The sequence below is a fragment of the Carassius gibelio genome, chromosome B21, assembly GCF_023724105.1.
Source record: "Carassius gibelio isolate Cgi1373 ecotype wild population from Czech Republic chromosome B21, carGib1.2-hapl.c, whole genome shotgun sequence".
Taxonomy (NCBI): Eukaryota; Metazoa; Chordata; class Actinopteri; order Cypriniformes; family Cyprinidae; genus Carassius; species Carassius gibelio.
Window position 1 is genome coordinate 18560973 of NC_068416.1, and position 17419 is coordinate 18578391.

A 17419-nucleotide genomic window follows, 5' to 3' on the forward strand; every position below is an offset into this window, starting at 1 on the left:
CTATATGCTGGTGGTTTATTTTAGATGAGGTTTTGATGACTTTTCCATGCTTTTTCAATCAGTTGAAATGGTAGTTAAATGATTATATAAAATTTCAATCCTCCTCTACATGAAAATAAATCAATTTTTTTCACAGATTACACAAGCAGCTAGTCAAGGAATATTGATCTGTATTTCTACCAGCTGTGTTCTCACTTAAGATATCACAGATGTTTCATTTGTCGTCTAATACAGACTTTCTGCTACAATCATCACACGCTGAGAGAGAAGTGCAATGAGACCTCTTTTGTCTACTCTTTGAGAGGATTCTTAAATGTCTCAATCATTTTATAATACATCTTTAAATTTAGCTGACCACACACACACAGATCTGAATCACAAAGACAGAAAATGACTAAGAATCAAAAGGTTTGACTGCTATAAGCACAGAGTGCTGGAAAATAATGGATCACTTCAACTTGTCAAACTAAATGTCTTGACAAATGTGCACTTTGATTAAAATCGGTTTATTTCAACAGATGTAAAACAGATTAAACCCAGTGCATGTTGTTCATGAAGTATAAAACAAGTTCTTTTTGGCTACAGCTTGATATTTGCAATAAATATGAATTTTCATAAATAATAAAACAGTGATAATATAATACGACACTGATTAATTTCTTTCAAGTGTAAAGTTCCCTCACATAAAATAGTGTCTCTTGTCATCACACATTTTGTGTCCCTGATTCTTTATGAGAGCTCATTTGCATACCGGAGCTTCTGCTTCAATCAGAACATAGAATGCAAATGAGAACCCAGGCAGCTTGATGCGTTCTCCAGGCGGCAGCTCACTTCCCTTCAGTGGAGGAAGTGTTCGGTCATCCACCATCCTCAGCACTTGTCCATTCAATTTGACTGACCTACAAAATGGACAAAAAAGTTGGATTTAACAGTCTTGTTACTACAATAGTTGATGCATAATTAGTCGAATGGCTTCAATTTTAGGTTAAAATGTATAAAAAGCTGACTATTCTGTGTAGTCTTTCTAATATGAGGTAATAAATATAAAGTAAAGTGTAGTGTAACATGACTGCATTGTACATGTCATGAGACATTACCTGGAATAAAGACTCTGTTGGCCAGTCTCAGCTGACTGTAGCACAAATGCTACAATGGTGCTGTTGGCTGTGTGTGCAGGCAGACTGATCATGACTTCATTTTTGTTTAGGTTCAAGGCAAATAAGGTCACAGCACCTGGTCTATAATGTGTGCTGAAAAAGAAAAAGACATCATATGTAAAAAATCATAACCTTTCAAAAGGTAAGTTAACTTCCTTCAAAAATAAATCACTGTGAATGAGAATATGAGTACCTTTTTCTGTTTGTGCAGTGAAGGTAAAGCCGGATTGGTTTCTTTGGTCCTGAATTCATAAGAACTTGTGCTTTTAAGACCTCTGGACCAACAAGCCTTTTGTATAGCAATGATAGCCAGTAATCCTGCCATAATACAAAAAATATTTTAAAGAAAGATAAACTAGGATAATAAACTGGTCCGATACAGAAGTTATGCAGCAAAGATCAAACACATAAAAAACACTTACTGGAAGAGGATCTAGGTTATCATCCACTAAGTGGTACGTGCCAGAACCAATTAACACTTGTCTGATGACGACATCTAAACCAAGCTTGGCAGCAAGCCCCAGTTTATCCAGCCACCTTCAATAAACAAGACAGATAGAATATCTATAATAAACAATGTATATCTTTTTATTTATAATATATTACATATAATACATTACATTTGACAAGAAATTCATACTTTTATTCAGAAAGGATGCATTAGTTTGATCGAAGGTGAATGTCAAGACATTTATATCTTTATAAAAGATTTATAGTTCATATAAATTCAAAGAATCCGGATCAGATTTTCTACAAAAATATAAAGCAGCACAACTGTGTTATTAGAAAGATTTCCGGAGGATCATGTGATAATGCAGGCTGCTGAAAATTCAGCTTTTCCATCACAAGAATAAATTATGATTAAAAAAATAATTTATTAACATGGATAACAGTCATATAAAATTGTAAAAATATTTCAATATTACTTATTTAATTATATTAAATAAATAAATAGCTAAGATACTTCTTTCAAATAGATTTTTAAAAAAAATACTAACTTTAAAAAAAAATATATATATATATATATATATAAGGTTAAAACCATTTAATTTTTTAATTAGAATAATTAGAATAATTATGGAAACTTGTGTATCAGTAACTGCCATTTCTTTCATTTATGTTGCTATTTGTATTTGATTGCACATTAAGCACAGTAAGTTTCAATTGACTTCCAATCTTTCTTCTGTAATCTCTTTGACTTACATAAAACCAGCAACAAACGTGTCAGAGAGTCCAACAGCACCTCCACCATATGCTGAGCTCGTCTCTCCTAGCCAAACCTTCTTCCCCGGAGAAACAGATTCAACAATCTGAAAGCAGTATGTTTATCAGTTCATTTGAGTCATTATCTGACATTGCTCACTTCTGAATGTGAGAAATCTGAATAATACTAAAAACATCTTGTTTTAATATATTGTGCAGGATTACTCTGGTACCTCGAGGACCTCGTTAATTTTTGTTGCGAGAGTGTCAAGCACTTCAGGGTCAAGGAAATCCTCTAAAGACGTGTCTCGGCCATTCACATAATAGCTGTTAAGAAGAAAAAAGGAGAACAAGTTCAATACAAAGACTAATAACAAGCAAATTAATTCATTGCTGATTTTAGTGAAAGGAAGGAAATCATAAATTACTGATGCCAGGTGCATGCAGTAATGGCCTTTGCTCCAGTCTCCAAAAACCTATAAAAGTCAATGTTCAACCATGTCATGCTTCTTAGATACTCAAATGGATTAGTATTACTGATGGTGCAGACAATATGCATAGCTGAAAATCCATTCAATTAAGAACTATTTCCTCTGAACGCTTACCCAGTTAACAAATCTTTGCGGTGATCTCGTGGCTGACTAACATCTGGTCCATATAGTCCTGTTGAGTGGTAGACCGCAGATTCCTGAAGGATTTGATGCAAATGGACAAAATCCTGACCGAGCTGGTGACCATCCACTCTGAGCCCTGCTTTTTTCTCATAGCTGTTGGGTTCTAAAATTAGAGATTTAATGAGATTTAAAAAAGGCATCAACTGAGATAATAACAACAACAACAGATAATCATATAAAAATGATCAGGTAATTCAAGACAGGAACATGTGCATGCGCATAAGCAAAGATCCCAAATCTTACCATTCCCCAGCTCCCAGGACATCACATACTGCCTGGACTCACAGTACTTCAACAGCAGTACTGCATTAGTGCTGTTCCATGTGTTTTCGCTGGTTCTGAGCAAAGCATTCAAACCGAAGATGAGGTCCAAACCAGAGCAGTTCGCAAAGGCGTATAGTAGATCGACAGCATATTCTGAAACACAGACACGTGACTTTTACGTTTTATGATCTGTGAAAATCTGAATACATTACTGGGTTCAGTAATAATGATTGCCCAGAGCTTATATACATATAGCTACCATATAATTGCTATAGTTTTTGGCTGTCATGCAGTCTTTTTGTAAAGAAGACTTTTCATTCAAAATTAAACTTTACATTTTCTGACACTTAGAAGTGTGGGACAGTGGAATTTACCTTGTTGCTAGAGAACAACGTTTTGTGGAACTGACTCCATTAGGTAATTAAATATTTATAAGAAGTGAAATTAAACTTACCAGAGAATTTTGTCTTTTTGTATTTTCCCTCTAGTTCCTCCTGAAGTAAAGTCTTTGACTGTAGGACCCATTCTTGCTTTAACCGGTTTTCCAGAAATGGAGGCAATTCAAGTCTCTCACATAATTTTCCTGTAGGAATAACAACAGATAAGGCCGATTAAATAAATCTAATAATAACAATATAAAAAAACTGATCTCATCTCTCTCTCTATATATATATATTGATGCACTGTAAGTGCACTGTAAGTCGCTGTGGATAAAAGCGTCTGCTAAATGCATAAATTTAATTTAATTTAATATACACACATATATACATTGTGTGTTTGAGAGGGAGTGAGACCAAATTCAAAGTATTTGTATCAGTTTCAGTTTTGTAAAATGTGGAACATTGTTATGTGATCTAATATAGCTTCCAGTAAGAAACCTTGAACCCAGGTGGTTAAATGTCATCGCAAAAAATAAAAATAAACTAGTGTCAAAATAATTTTGGGGGCAACTACAATCTTAAGATACAACAAGCTGTGTAGGTGCATTGTATGTTCAGCCTGTTCGTGTGAATCGGTTCACTGTTCATTAAAAGTAATGCTGTTAAAGTCAGATGATAACACACCACAGTCAGCTTTCTCAGCTACTGTAGAGGATGTGGTTTACTTAACAAGTTTTAAGTCATGCTAAGTGGAAGAGGTTACCTCGAACAGCGCTGCTGCTGTTGTCTCTCCCTTGAAAATATCTTCCGCGTGGGTTGAATTTCATGAAATCTTGTTTGGTACCTCCAAATCGCAGAAACGCTGGGATCAAGGCTTTGGCGAGGGTTCTTAACTTCGGAGAACTACATAAACACCATATCACTTCTTTTAAAGTTACATCCCAACTGTATTCATTTGAGGTTTAAGAGAAGTTACTTACTTCAGTAGGTTCATGAACTTCTCCTGGGCGATTAAACTCGCATCTATGGCCACGGAGAGAAACCTTTCGTCCACCCGTCGGACCACACGGGACAGATCCAGGTCGACGTGTATTGACTGAACATCATCAACAGATATCACCGTTTTGGCTCCGACACACAACGAGCCAAACAAAGCAAGGGCTACAATCGTGGAAACTGCTGTGTCCGCGGACTTCATCTGTTCAGTCCACCGATGTCGCTCTTCACGGGCATCATCCAAAATACAGAGGCGAAATATTATTATTCTATTTATTTATTTATTGGCACCGTCAAAGCTACTTCCTTCTTTCTTGTTAGACCAGTTCATGACAATTAAAAAAAAAAAGATCTCTTACGCTGGTGACTTCTGGGCGTGGCTTCAGGCTAATTCATTTATTTGCATGCCTTATTTGATTGGCTGGCACTCACAACAAGAGCAGCGCTGGAACTTTATCACGCTGTTTGTGGTTGTTTCCCCTTTGTGGCAGACGTCATAAAGTCTTTATGACACAAAATAACACTTGACCATGGAAATGAGTAACAGAGATGCTACTAAAAACGAGGTTACTTCCATTTTTATTTCAGCCAGACATGTAGTTACAAAATAGTTTACATAATGCCAGGTAGATTAAATAATATAAATGCTATTTACATAATATAAATAAAAAAATAAACACAAATTTACAACAATGGGATATCAGATGGCAGCATAAGCAGGTCATCCACCTCCTCCTGCAAGGCTTCTGCTTTCTCTTTTATTAACATCTGAAAATGAAAATGTAAAAAATGTTCTTATGTACATCGTAAAAGTATAGTTCATCCATAAACAAAAATTATTTCACACCCTCATGTATGACTTTCTTTCTGATGAGGAATGAAGGATTTCCTGATTGTCCTGGTCAGTCTTTTTGCATGCATTGACAATATATGGTAACAAAAAGTATACAGAATCACCAAAATCATCATAAAAGTAGCCTTGACACACTCTGAGGAAGGCTGAGGGGCGCATCCGTGTGCAGTGTTTTGGTCATTTTAAATGTTTATATTGTAATGGCCATAATGCAAATAAAGGCTTTTAAAGTTTTTTGGATGAAAGAGGAGCACTGGATTCCTTTCTATAATAAAAGAAGCCTTCGTGAGCCATCATCATTTGAGAAAATAACTTTATGATGCTTTTATAATGATTTGAGGCCAAATGTCAACATTTGACATAATTTCTGAAGTAAGGAAGTCATGCAGGTTTGACTTGAGGGTGAATAAATGATGAGAATTTTTATTTTGGATAAACTAAATAAAAAGACTAAGCTGAATATATAATGTTGCTCTATAGTACTTACTTTGGCTGATGCAATAATTTGATTGGCTTGTCTTTTGAAGAGGTTCTCAATAGTTTGGACCAAAATTTGTGGATCTGCATTGGCAAGATGTGCCAGTGTCTTGTAACCAGCATTATACAGCTGCTTAGCACGATGCTGAAGAAAAAGAGAATGAAAGAAGAAAAAAATAATATCACAGCTCTCAAGCAAATGTTCTTGTAAGTTATATTAGAGAGACAAAATGAGCAGCAGCAACACACACCTCCATGACTCCAGCCACTTCCATGAGTGGAATGAGCTCGGCCTGCACACAGTAAGTCAATCTACGGGTCAGCTCTGAGAGTAGAGCCTTGTAGGCCCAAAACTCCTCCAGCTCCTGAAATGGACAGACATAGTACTTTAATCCATTAAAGATAGGAACAGATGTAGATTTGTCAACTCAGCTGATATGTATTAAACGATGCCAGGATGTGCCCTTAACCTCAGTGAAGTGCAGCACGGAAGAGCCAAATGCGGAAGCTGAGCTGAGAAGAGTCTGTACAAAGCCTCTGGTCAGCTGAAATCGATCAGACACATCCCAAAGGTTTGTCTCCTTCAGAAGGGAGTAGAGCACCAAAGCCAGATACAACCTATTCACTACCACAACATCCACAGACTGAGATGCAGGTACGAGAAACAGGAACAAAAACATTCATTGTGAAATCCAGGTCTGATGATGTTTCACATTAAGTCACAGTAAATCATTACTTTCCACCTCAGAAACTTAAGAAGGTTTAAATGTAGATTTAGCATTAACACTCTGTAAATCCTTTAAGAGGATTAGGATTGAAGTAAGACATGTTTAATTTTTTAAAACATCGTCAGCTAATGATATCTGTTTACAGCAGGGTTATTATACCTAGGCTGTTTGACCCACAACAAAAACGGTTGTGTTTCGCTAGTATGGTATTCTCAAGTATGAGAAGAATGCTGTTTTACCAACCTTCCTCACGCTCTGTCCCGCTGCCTTTCTAGCCACAAAACTTTCAGGCACTCCGACCGCAGTGGCCATCTTCTGCTCAGCAGCTGACAAATTAGTAAACTGGTACAATGAAACATTTGTATTAAAGAAGAGTACATTAATGACAATAATACAAAGATGAAGGTGGTGATATTCTGTACTGTCCCAGGTTTGGGGTTGTTTTACTTTTTTTTTTTTTTCTTTTTTTTTTTTAAATGCAGCCTTGATGAAAAAAGGATTCTTTCAAAAACATAAAAAAACTTGTAGTGTGACAAAAAAATAAAAATCACAAAATCATCCCACCTGCCTGAAGTAGATCATCCAATCTGGTTTGCATTGATTTACCATGTCATATGGAGTAACCAGATACACTAAGTGAAGAAAACTATTGAGGAGTAAACCCTCCAGCCCTTTCGATAAGTCTTGGTAGAGCAGATCACAGTAGCTTAGGTCTATTGAACCTGAAACAACAAGTAAAGTTTTAAATGGAAAACACAAAAAAGGAGGCTCTGCTAATGTATAATTTTTAAACTGGATCGTATCGCCATCATGTGGTAAATATTTAAATATCTAGAATAATTCTCATAATACTCATTAAAACATGAAATTATACCAATCCTCATACCATGTTTAGTTTTACCTTTGAATGTTGCTCTCCCGAGCCTGGTGATCTGGAGAATGGTTTGATTATTTACATCAGCAGAGACTTCGATGAGGCTCTTCTGCTTCAGAGTATCTATAGACTCCACTGTAAGGTCCCACAAACTCCTCTCTGGACTGACCTGAGCCTCCTGCACACTAAGCAGTGTGCCCTTCATGAAATCCCTCACTTGTTCTACAGTTGTAGTTATCTGAAATTAAACGAAACACATTAGTGTTAGCACTTCTTATCTAGACATAATTTCTCAATTATCACTACATCAAAACATTCCACAAACCTTCAGCCCAATGAGTGACAGGACGAGACTGAGGAGGCCCCTCCCTCCATCATGTAGAAGGTTACTGTAACACTTCTCCATTGGTGTAGAAAGCAGTTTTTTGGCCTGAAGTAAACATATCCATGCAATTAATATAATATAATAAAACATGCATTAAAAAAAAAAACTGATTCTTTACCATGTCTATATCTTTGTGCTGCAGGATCAGGATACTCTCACCCATGGCATCAATTCCTGCTCTTCCTGCTCTGCCTACCATCTGTTTGTACTGATTTCTCTTTAAAAACTCTGTAGCTACATATGGGGAGCGCAGAATGACCCTGAGAAGTAGCAGATGCATATGATTAAGAAACGCACATCAACAGAGAGCATGCACGTGGCATCACCGTCAGCTGGAGAGACAAAAAGACTGAATGGTAGCATCGGTTTCCAGCATGAATGCACAAAACACAAAACACATCTAAAACAGGAAAGATCTTTTGACTGTACAAAGAGATTTGACAAGATATCCAAGCAATATTTTTACAGACTTCCAAAAGCTACATTACAGAGAAACACTGTTCCCTGCAATTTAAAGAAACCGTTTTCACAGCTTCCCTATTAAATCAAGTCACACAGCAGGCTCTTTTGGCACTCTGGCGGGAAAATGATGTCAGTGCATATCCTCAATACAGATCTGAGGCTTTCTGATGCATAGGTCTACACAAACCTGCGTGCAGGAAGGTTGATGCCAGCAGCGAGAGTAGAGGTGCAGGTGAGAAGGCAAAGCACCCCTGAGGAATAGGCCTCTTCCACCAGTTTCCTCTCATCACTGGTCAGGCCGCTGTGGTGGTAGGCCAGGCCAAAGGGCACAGTCTTCTGCAGCACAGGACACAAGGATCCATTCCCACTGCTCTTCAGTTCACCAAGAAGAGTGGCTTTCTCTGCCTTCTTGTGTTTCAAAAACTCCCTGTAAAAATGGCAGTGACTTTTAAACGGAAAGTCCACCAAAAATGTAATGTTGGCAACCAAACATGCCATAAAATCAATGGGACCCACAATTGTTTGGTTACCAACATTCTTGAAAATTTCTTCTTTTGTGTTCTACAGAAGAAAGAAATGCACACAGGTTTGGAATGAGACTAGGGAGAGTTTTCACTTTTGGGTGGATTATCCTTTTAAGGACTCTAAAGGTCTACGCACTTATTTAAATACTTGCAGATCATTCCAGCTAGGTTCTCGCAGTTCTTCTTGGTGGCACAGAAAATGAGGCAGGACTGCTGAGGGATGACTTCAGTAGCCAGAGCTATGATGTGGTCAGGGTCCATTTTCTGCATTCCACTGGAATACTGAGAAAGTCCATTGCACAATGTTTCAATGGGTTTACTAGATCAATATCTTATTGAGTTAAAAAAAGCTTAAATGTGCGGAGCTTTGGCCACAGATGATCATCAATACCTTAAAATCCAGGAGTCGTGAGAAACTGAAGCAGGTCTCTTCCCTTGGGTTGACTTCATATATGCTGTCCTTTATTTTTACATACTCTTTCAGCTCAACCTACAGAATCGGCAGTTATTTATTTGAATTGAGGTGATCAAATTTAAAGCCTTAATAAATCACAATAAGTAACAGTCTCACAGGTCTGAAGTCGTTGGTGTAGTTTTCAGCATTCAGGAAAGTCTGAAGATCTCCAACGTTGCCTAGCGTAGCACTCATACCAATAATTTGGGTGGATTCTGGGGAGAAAAGACAATGGAGTTATCAGAATCTGTAATGATTGACCATCACACAGATAGAGGACAGCGTGTGTGAGTTTCATGATACTCACTGCTCATGTACAGAATCTTTGACAAAGTCATTTCAAGAATTGCCCCCCTGCTTCCATCACCAAGCATATGAAGCTGAAAAAAAAATTATGTGGAAAGCTTATACATACTACTGTTCAAAAGTTTGGTGGTCTTTTTTTATGAAATTAATGTTTTGATTCAGCAAGGGTGCATTTAATTGATCACAAAGGGTAGTAAAGACTTTTACATTGTTACAAAAAAATGTATTTTTAATGGTGCTGAATCCTGAAAAAAAGTTGCTGTTTTTTGAGCACCAATCAGCATATTATACTATTTTCTGAAGGATCATGTGACACTGAAGACTGGAGTAATGGCTGCTGAAAATTCTGCTTTACTATCACAGAATCTTTTAATTTTTTTATTTAAAATGTATTAAAACAATTATTTTAATTTGAAACAATATTTTACTAAATTAGTTTTTACTGTATGTAAATAAATGCAAATAAATCTTACTGACCCCAGACTTCTCATGTAGTGTATCAAAACAAAAACACAACAAAAAAAATATACTTTAATAATAGTAGTAGTTTGTGTTGCATACCTCATCCACAACAACCAGACCAATATTGTCTAGGCGGTCATTTTCAATCAGTGAATTGACAAGACTGTGACCCTTCTCAATAGTTGTGACGTACAGAGAGTTTTTATTTCTTCTCTTGACTGGGGGAAACCTCCCTTTACTGCCAGCATACTCCTCGACCATGAAGTCCAACTCAATTCCAAAGCTAGATAACCCTCGAACCTAAAGGAAAAGAAAGTGACGTTATATACAGCCAAGTATGGTGACCCAAACTCGGAATTTGTGCTCTGCATTTAACCCATCCAAAGTGCACACACAGCAGTGAACAAACACACACACACCAAGGCCATTTTTGAACACACACCCGGAGCAGTGGGCAGCCAATGCTGTGGCGCCCGGGGAGCAGTTGGGGGTTCGGTGCCTTGCTCAATGGCACCTCAGTCGTGGTATTGAGGGTGGAGAGAGCGCTGTACATTCACTCCCCCCACCTACAATTCCTTCCGGACGAGACTCAAACTCGCAACCTTTGGATTACGAGTCTGACTCTCTGAACATTAGGCCACGACATCCCCTTAAAGTCAAATCAATGCATATAAGTGTATCAACAACGCAGTAATAATCTAAATCGGCTTGATTAACAATTGCCCCACTGTTTAGATGATACATAAATCATGCCAAAATTTGCACATTTATACCTTTTCTTGAACCAAGGATATGTACGGCAAAATAAGCAGTGCATCTTTCTTTCTACACAAGAGCTCTTTAAATATGAGAATCTCTGCCACTAGAGTCTTTCCTCCACTTGTTGGTAAAGAATAAATTAGATTTTTCCTTTGTTGCACTGAATCCAGGCTCAAGCACGTCTTCTGCCACTCTGAAATTAAAAGAGAATAGAAAAACAACAACAACAAAAAAAAAACAAAAGGATTAAAACACTGATTTACCAGATGCCAATAAGGACAAAACTGGATTGGGTAGGATGTGAAATACTTACCATACAAGTCCTGGATTCTCTTTAATTTCAAAATAAGGTCTTTAACTTTGGATGGGAGACCAAAAAAAGGCCCCAGGTCCTGCTCAGCTGATATGGACCCCATGGCCTGCATGGCAAAACTCATTTCTTCAGTCATCACTGCTTCCTTTTGTTGTACCGTCTTGGAGACAGTACAGGATGTTGCTGCATTGTCTATCAGTATTTTCTTAAGATGATCTTTCATGCTTCTTCTGGCCTTTGGGGGTGGCTTGTTGGCAGTGAGATCTGCATGATTGACAACTGGCCTGGGATTCATCAGATCAGGGGTAGAGGTGTTATGTGCACCCCTGGAAGGGCTTTTGTGTGGACTCGTGACAGCTTTTTGAAATTCAAGCTGAGAGCTCGGCAAAGCTCTAGGTGGTGAATCTCTGAAATCCTCTGCTAAGATTGAGTCTGAAAGATCATCTTCACAGGCATTTGGAGTCTGCTGGTCTTGACACTGCCTCATCTGGAGCTCCACATCTTCAAGCTTAGCCAGAAATGAGCTGTCACCCACAATGCTGTCATAACCCTCAAATAAGTCCTCATTATCACTGCAGCACTGGATAAGAAAATAAACACTATTGGTATGCTTGAAATCAACGTACATCTTTCAATGAAAGCAAGAAGGGTCTGCTTACCAGCTCTGTGCCTTTGTTCTCACTCATGTCTGGAGTATGAGTGTGTCCTTCAACAGTAGAGCATGTTTCTGATGTGAAACTTGACCGCTTCTTGGCTGGAGTGATGTGACTTCTCATGCCATCCCTTGATCTCTTTCTTGAAGACGAAGTGTTGCGCTTTACCACAATCTCGTGCATGTGGTTGTCAGTATTCATTACTGCTAGTGTAAAGCTACTGGAAACTGATATTACGCATTGCTTGATTACACTGCCGTTCTGTAGGCTCAGTAACTGACAACAACCACAACAAAGAGCCGAAGCTATTTATTCATCCAAGTCTGAATGAAAGTCAAGTAACTGACATTAGTCACTACATCAAAACCATAACAAAACAACCAATTATTTATTATTTCACAGAATAACACTTAAATAGTGAGCGGCGACACAACAGCCAATATTTACCAAAACCCAGGATTACTTTCGAAAAGATGAGTGATGGAGTTAACCAATGGGAGTTCGCATTTGGACCACGTGACTGTTAAAGACGCGAAAAGGCAGAACAAAAGTCCATTCAATCCTTCAGAAAATGCAAAAAACAAAACAAAACAAAAAACATACAACTTCAAAATCCTTTAATATGTCATATTTTATTTTATTTATCATTTATCTTATTTTTATTATTGAAACGACTTTCAAAAGACATGCAAAATGGTCCATACACTTGCAAAACTATAAAGCTACAAAAGCTTTTTATACAATTGTTCTATTATTTTATTAAGTCAAGTCAAGTCAAGTCACTTTTACTGTCACATCACCGTGAGTGAAATTATTGGGAGCTTGCTCCAGAAATTGCAGAACAGTTAACATATAACCAACAGACTTCAACAGGTGAAAGTGTGCAATATGCACATACATATGGTCAGTTTTATTATTATTATTATTATTTTAATTATATACCATTGATTCTTCATCTGTGAATTTTTTTGTTAATTAGGCCAATATAATGTCAGAAGCTAAAAGTCTAAAACTTTCATAGTTTTTCCGAGTGTATTTACACATTCTCCTTCCAAAAAAGAGTGAGAAAACTGATTACAAGTCTTTCAAGAATCCAAAATGATCCATACACAAAAATCTACAAAATCACGAAAGCTTTAAATACAAATTTTACACTGTTTTATTATTCTATTTTATTAATGATTCTTCAACTGTGAAATATTATAACAATTGTCAATTATTATATACCAATAGCTAAAACTTTAAATATATCAATAACAAAAAAAAAAAATAACTTTATAGCCTTTTACACTAACGTTCTATTTTAATTTAATTCAATTTAATTTAATTTAATTTAATTTAATTTAATTTAATTTAATTTAATTTAATTTAATTTACCTTTAAATACATTTTGAACTCACGTTCGCTTGCTCCGATCTTGCAGGTGGCGGTAGACTGCAACAAACGCGCTGAACGACTCTGCAGAAGAAGCAGGCAGAGAGACGGTCATGGTGGCCTCCTGAACACATCGAGGAATGTTTGCCCTTTCTCTTAGTCGCCTGTTATTACAGGCTCTTCCCAAGAAACCGGTCACACCTAGGGCTACAGGTATCTCTGCCACAGTATTTTCCCGATCTTTTAGTATGCAAATTGTTTTTCAGGACGTTTAGTTATTCTCTTACCCAGTAACCAGTACATTTTCGTAAGCAGTCTTATGAGACGCACACAGCTTCTTTATCAGTAATAGAAATGTAATATATATAATATGTTTTACGTAATTGTTTGATCGCTTGTTACATATGAAATGTTTTAAGAATATTTAATCTCTTCTAGCACAATGCATCAGAAGTCTGACAACATCTCAGGAAGAATCTCTAAAGAAAGATGATATGGTAAGCTTTTTTCTACGTTTCTGCTTGACACTTTAATTGTTGAAGTTCTCTGAAAACAGTTTGAATACTTATTTGCACTAATATTAAAACATTGTGTCTTATCCAGCCTACAAAAATGGAAAACCCGTTCAAGTCGCCTCCGAAAACTTGCATCCTGTGCAATATAACTGTAGACTTCAAAAACGTCCAGGTTGGTAAAATGTATATCAGTTATAAGTATTTGTAATGGCAGAATATTCAAAAAGCTCTTTTTCCTCTAGCTGTTGTCCCAGTTTATTTCCCCACACACAGGCAGAATATACGGCAGACACATAACAGGTGAGAGGACTGTGTTCAGATGTTCACATTCATATTTTTATAAATGTGATTTAGTAATTTGAGACACCATAACTCTTGCTCACAGGCTTGTGTGGTCGGAAGCAGAAAGAGGTATCGAAGGCAATAAAGAAAGCTCGTTCAATGGGTAAAGAATTTATGTTATGGCTTTAATTTGTTGATATTATTTTTTATGAATGAAATATTCGACTAACAAAGGTCTTTGTACTGTCCACAGGTTTCATGTCAGTCACTCTGAAGGATCCACAGTTTATTAAAGACCCTGATATTTGTGGTATCAAACATTTTGAATAGGTTCTGTATAAAGACAGACAATGCATACCACCCTTTTGTTTCTGTAAATCTGTGACTTGTGTAAAATATCTAAAATGGTGAAAAATAAACAATGGGACATAATTACAATAACCAGATTTAAATAAAAACACCAAATGTGTGAATTCAGTGTTTAATTTAAGGAATTCATAAACATTTACAATTCAATTTAAAAAAGAAAATGATACTAAACAATTAACAAAATACAACGCATATTACGATTAAAGGCAACCTCTAGGTTTAAAATGTGTAATGCTTTCCAGTCGTGGCTAGATTGTAGTACCAATAAAACCAGGCTCGGTTTCCTTCTTTAAAAGGTAGGAGAGATACTTTTGCTCTGTCCGTTCATCTCGATCTCTGTATCTGACCCGCTGTCAGATGCAGACTCGCTGGTGTTTTTAGTTTTCCTCTTCCTTTTAAGTCTTTGAGGATAGCCAGAGGCAAGGCATTTTTTCCTGAGTCGGGGGGCCGTGTCCTCCTTTCTGGGGCGTTGATTCTCCAGAATCAGAGGCAGCTTGGTGGGAATATCAATGTTATGGTCAGTATTACAGCACAGTTCTAATACAGGGAGACCCTGAACAGTGAGGGTTTGTGTCCGTAATGAAGGCGCATCGGGGAACAGCGTTCTGAGAGCGGAGCACAGAAGTACATTCTCTTTGAGTCCATCTGGAGACGCATGTTTTTGGGCTGAAATAGAAAGTTATTTGGAGAGTTTAGATCGCCACATTACAACAAGTTATGTAAGGAAGCACACTAAAAAATGAATAGTAATGAATGAACAGTAATGAAAATGTTTGTAGTTTGTAATCGACCCATATAAAGTGCAATAGAGATCTTACTTTCCTTTTCCTCCGAGTGTTTCTTCTGTTCCTTGATTGCCTCCTTGAGCTGTTTGATGTCTTCTTGAAGCTTCTCTACAGCTCTTTCACTCTTCTCCACTTCCTTACACACTTTCTGTGTAACAAAAGATGCATATGAATTGTTCATATGATTAAAATATACACAAATCACACTCAATACATGTTTGCAACTAATAATAAATGTAGTCACTAACCTGCATTTCTCCTAATAAGCCATCATTCATGCTGCTGATATTTCTGACCTCTTTTAAATCATCCCCTGAGCAGAAGAATTTTGTCCTGAGAGAGAAAAATGATCACTTCTAAAGAAAAGTCTGGATTTGTATATTTGGTGGAGGGGGAAATAATATGCAGTTGTTTCCCTAAATGTGTTTTTACTGCACTACTATGTGGTTTAGAGGAAAGTTGCGAATGCATTTACATTTCCAGCAAATATTCATTTTTGATTGAACTATTCTTTTAACGGGAAACCTTCTGAATGTACAGTACCTGTGTTGATTAACAGCTTCACTCCGTCCTAAAGACGGACATGTGCCTGACACTCTCCAGTAGTCCTGTTGTTCAAGGTTTCCCAGGTTGCTCACAAAGATGGGGATGTTGATGTACTGGCTGCACGGAGGAAATAAATAGTTCTCTAAGCTCCAGAAGTCTACTGAATGTTTGTGTGCCAGAGATGAGTGTCAGATCTCACCTGCTGTGCCATATGAAAGCTGAGAACTCAAGTCGATGAGTGGAGCCGGATGCTGTTCCCTGAGACGGTGTGAGCAGCATGAAAACAAGTTCCTGATCGGACAAAATCTTTCTCATATTCTGATGAACTACTTGTTCCATGAAAGTCATTTGCTGCCTGGTGTTTCTTCGTTGTCTGTACCAACCAATCACATTCTCCTTGACACAAGTAAATGTGGAATAACAACAACACGATTTTGCAATGCAAATCACATTTTGGTAGAAAATGAGCAGATGTTTTATCATTTAGAAAATACCTCTTGGTAATCAGACAAAATGTGTCTTATTTTCTCTTCACTGACATCCCCAACATTACTGTAGAAGCTTTCAAGAGAATTAAGGCAATGTAAATTAAATGTCAATGTTTTTAAAAGCTCTATATCAGTGGTTTTCAATTGGTGAGTTGTGGCTAAAAAAAGAATACATAAAAAGTCCTAAATGTGAATAGTACAACACTGTATAATTTGTTTGTTTTTGCGTGCAATTTTGGATTTTCAGTGCACATTTGATCATTTTTGTACGATAAACAATTTTGTACCATATTGGGTCACCACTTGATTTCCAAATATAAAATCCAGGCCATAAAGCAAAACCAGTTGAGAACCACTGCTTCATATAATAAGGTTCATGGAGAAAAATACAATTGACTTACCTGTGGAGTTTATGACACGGGATGTGTTTCTGAACATCTGCAAAAAGAGAAAACATCATGACACTAGTGTTTTTGGGTTTCGTGTTGTAACTATTCTATGCCAAAATTAAATAATTCGAGTCGATTTACTTAGAGTGTGCTCAAACTGTATGTGATCAATTTGAGAGTCGGTGATCCTGCAGTTCTCCTCTCCCACACTCTCTCCAAGAATAAGACCTTCCTTTAATCATAGTACAAACATAAACAGAAGTTAAGGGTCTGAAAAAATGCTTAGCAGACATCTTTGACTCCTTACTTTGCAATTTAATTCAGAACCATGGATCACACTGTAGATCTTACCACATCCGCATCATTGTTCAAATGATGAAACATCAGTGAACTCAACACGAAACCCGATATACGAACAGTTGTGTTGAATTCCTCCATGCTTTCAGACTAAATCGTGTGTTGACTACCGCAATCTCATAGTTATACGTTACCACGATACATGTATAAACTTTCTGCGCTCGTAGGTTTCGTTTAGTTATTCTCTGCATAAGATACAGCAGTTTGCAGCTAAACACTGTCTTATTCTGCCACCGTGTGGAGCGGAGTAAGTTTCAAGTTTTCGTGAAACTACTTGGGGTTTTAAAGCATATATTTTTGTTTTGAGGGGGATTTTGTCTGGGATTTTATGCTTGAATTTTTTTTTCACTGTCATAGGCTGCATCCCAGTAAGCAAGAAGCATGATTTGG

At 37.1% G+C, this 17419-nt stretch overlaps 4 protein-coding genes across 4 annotated transcripts; 1 reads left to right on the forward strand and 3 right to left on the reverse strand.

Annotated features, from left to right (window-relative positions):
- Nucleotides 1–490: 490 nt before the first annotated feature.
- Nucleotides 491–5024, reverse strand: LOC127986662 (heparanase). Its single transcript, XM_052588992.1, has 12 exons — nt 4659–5024; nt 4442–4581; nt 3753–3881; nt 3278–3451; nt 2966–3137; nt 2789–2836; nt 2594–2687; nt 2361–2467; nt 1580–1694; nt 1351–1475; nt 1098–1250; nt 491–899 (listed from the first exon to the last, which is right to left on the reverse strand). The coding sequence occupies exons 1-12, from the start codon at nt 4874–4876 to the stop codon at nt 740–742; spliced, it is 1635 nt and encodes a 544-aa protein (XP_052444952.1). The 5' UTR covers nt 4877–5024; the 3' UTR covers nt 491–739.
- A 213-nt stretch (nt 5025–5237) lies between these two features.
- Nucleotides 5238–12429, reverse strand: helq (helicase, POLQ like). The gene is made up of 19 exons (XM_052588970.1): nt 12372–12429; nt 11931–12247; nt 11272–11851; nt 10973–11151; nt 10299–10499; nt 9739–9811; nt 9549–9646; nt 9369–9467; nt 9114–9259; nt 8641–8880; nt 8110–8251; nt 7932–8036; nt 7634–7844; nt 7297–7454; nt 6976–7074; nt 6475–6648; nt 6256–6369; nt 6015–6149; nt 5238–5442 (listed from the first exon to the last, which is right to left on the reverse strand). Exons 2-19 carry the CDS (start codon nt 12123–12125, stop codon nt 5359–5361), a joined length of 3033 nt encoding a protein of 1010 aa, XP_052444930.1. The 5' UTR covers nt 12126–12247; nt 12372–12429; the 3' UTR covers nt 5238–5358.
- A 913-nt stretch (nt 12430–13342) lies between these two features.
- Nucleotides 13343–14568, forward strand: LOC127986691 (28S ribosomal protein S18c, mitochondrial). Its single transcript, XM_052589024.1, has 6 exons — nt 13343–13511; nt 13737–13795; nt 13902–13985; nt 14056–14113; nt 14199–14258; nt 14349–14568. Exons 1-6 carry the CDS (start codon nt 13439–13441, stop codon nt 14423–14425), a joined length of 411 nt encoding a protein of 136 aa, XP_052444984.1. The 5' UTR covers nt 13343–13438; the 3' UTR covers nt 14426–14568.
- On the reverse strand, nt 14563–17403 carry LOC127986671 (BRCA1-A complex subunit Abraxas 1). The gene is made up of 9 exons (XM_052589000.1): nt 17024–17403; nt 16814–16904; nt 16685–16721; nt 16290–16356; nt 15995–16191; nt 15793–15912; nt 15498–15582; nt 15283–15397; nt 14563–15130 (listed from the first exon to the last, which is right to left on the reverse strand). The coding sequence occupies exons 1-9, from the start codon at nt 17108–17110 to the stop codon at nt 14754–14756; spliced, it is 1176 nt and encodes a 391-aa protein (XP_052444960.1). The 5' UTR covers nt 17111–17403; the 3' UTR covers nt 14563–14753.
- Between the last annotated feature and the right edge of the window lie 16 nt (nt 17404–17419).

Bases quoted from the DNA above. Each gene is read 5' to 3' on its own strand.
- LOC127986662 (XM_052588992.1), bottom strand. From the start codon at position 4,876: ATGAAGTCCGCGGACACAGCAGTTTCCACGATTGTAGCCCTTGCTTTG. The intron at 2,837-2,965 runs GTAAGCGTTCAG...TGACTTTTATAG, and splicing joins CGCAAAGATTTGTTAACTGG to GTTTTTGGAGACTGGAGCAA. The intron at 1,251-1,350 runs GTACTCATATTC...TTTCTTTTTCAG, and splicing joins CACTGCACAAACAGAAAAAG to CACACATTATAGACCAGGTG.
- helq (XM_052588970.1), bottom strand. From the start codon at position 12,125: ATGAATACTGACAACCACATGCACGAGATTGTGGTAAAGCGCAACACT. The intron at 11,152-11,271 runs GTAAGTATTTCA...TTTTAATTTCAG, and splicing joins GAGAATCCAGGACTTGTATG to AGTGGCAGAAGACGTGCTTG. The intron at 7,455-7,633 runs GTAAAACTAAAC...TTGTTGTTTCAG, and splicing joins CGGGAGAGCAACATTCAAAG to GTTCAATAGACCTAAGCTAC.
- LOC127986691 (XM_052589024.1), top strand. From the start codon at position 13,439: ATGTTTGCCCTTTCTCTTAGTCGCCTGTTATTACAGGCTCTTCCCAAG. The intron at 13,512-13,736 runs GTATCTCTGCCA...AATCTCTTCTAG, and splicing joins GGTCACACCTAGGGCTACAG to CACAATGCATCAGAAGTCTG. The intron at 14,259-14,348 runs GTAAAGAATTTA...TACTGTCCACAG, and splicing joins AAAGAAAGCTCGTTCAATGG to GTTTCATGTCAGTCACTCTG.
- LOC127986671 (XM_052589000.1), bottom strand. From the start codon at position 17,110: ATGGAGGAATTCAACACAACTGTTCGTATATCGGGTTTCGTGTTGAGT. The intron at 16,357-16,684 runs GTAAGTCAATTG...TTCTCTTGAAAG, and splicing joins CCGTGTCATAAACTCCACAG to CTTCTACAGTAATGTTGGGG. The intron at 15,583-15,792 runs GTACTGTACATT...TTTCTCTCTCAG, and splicing joins GAAGCTGTTAATCAACACAG to GACAAAATTCTTCTGCTCAG.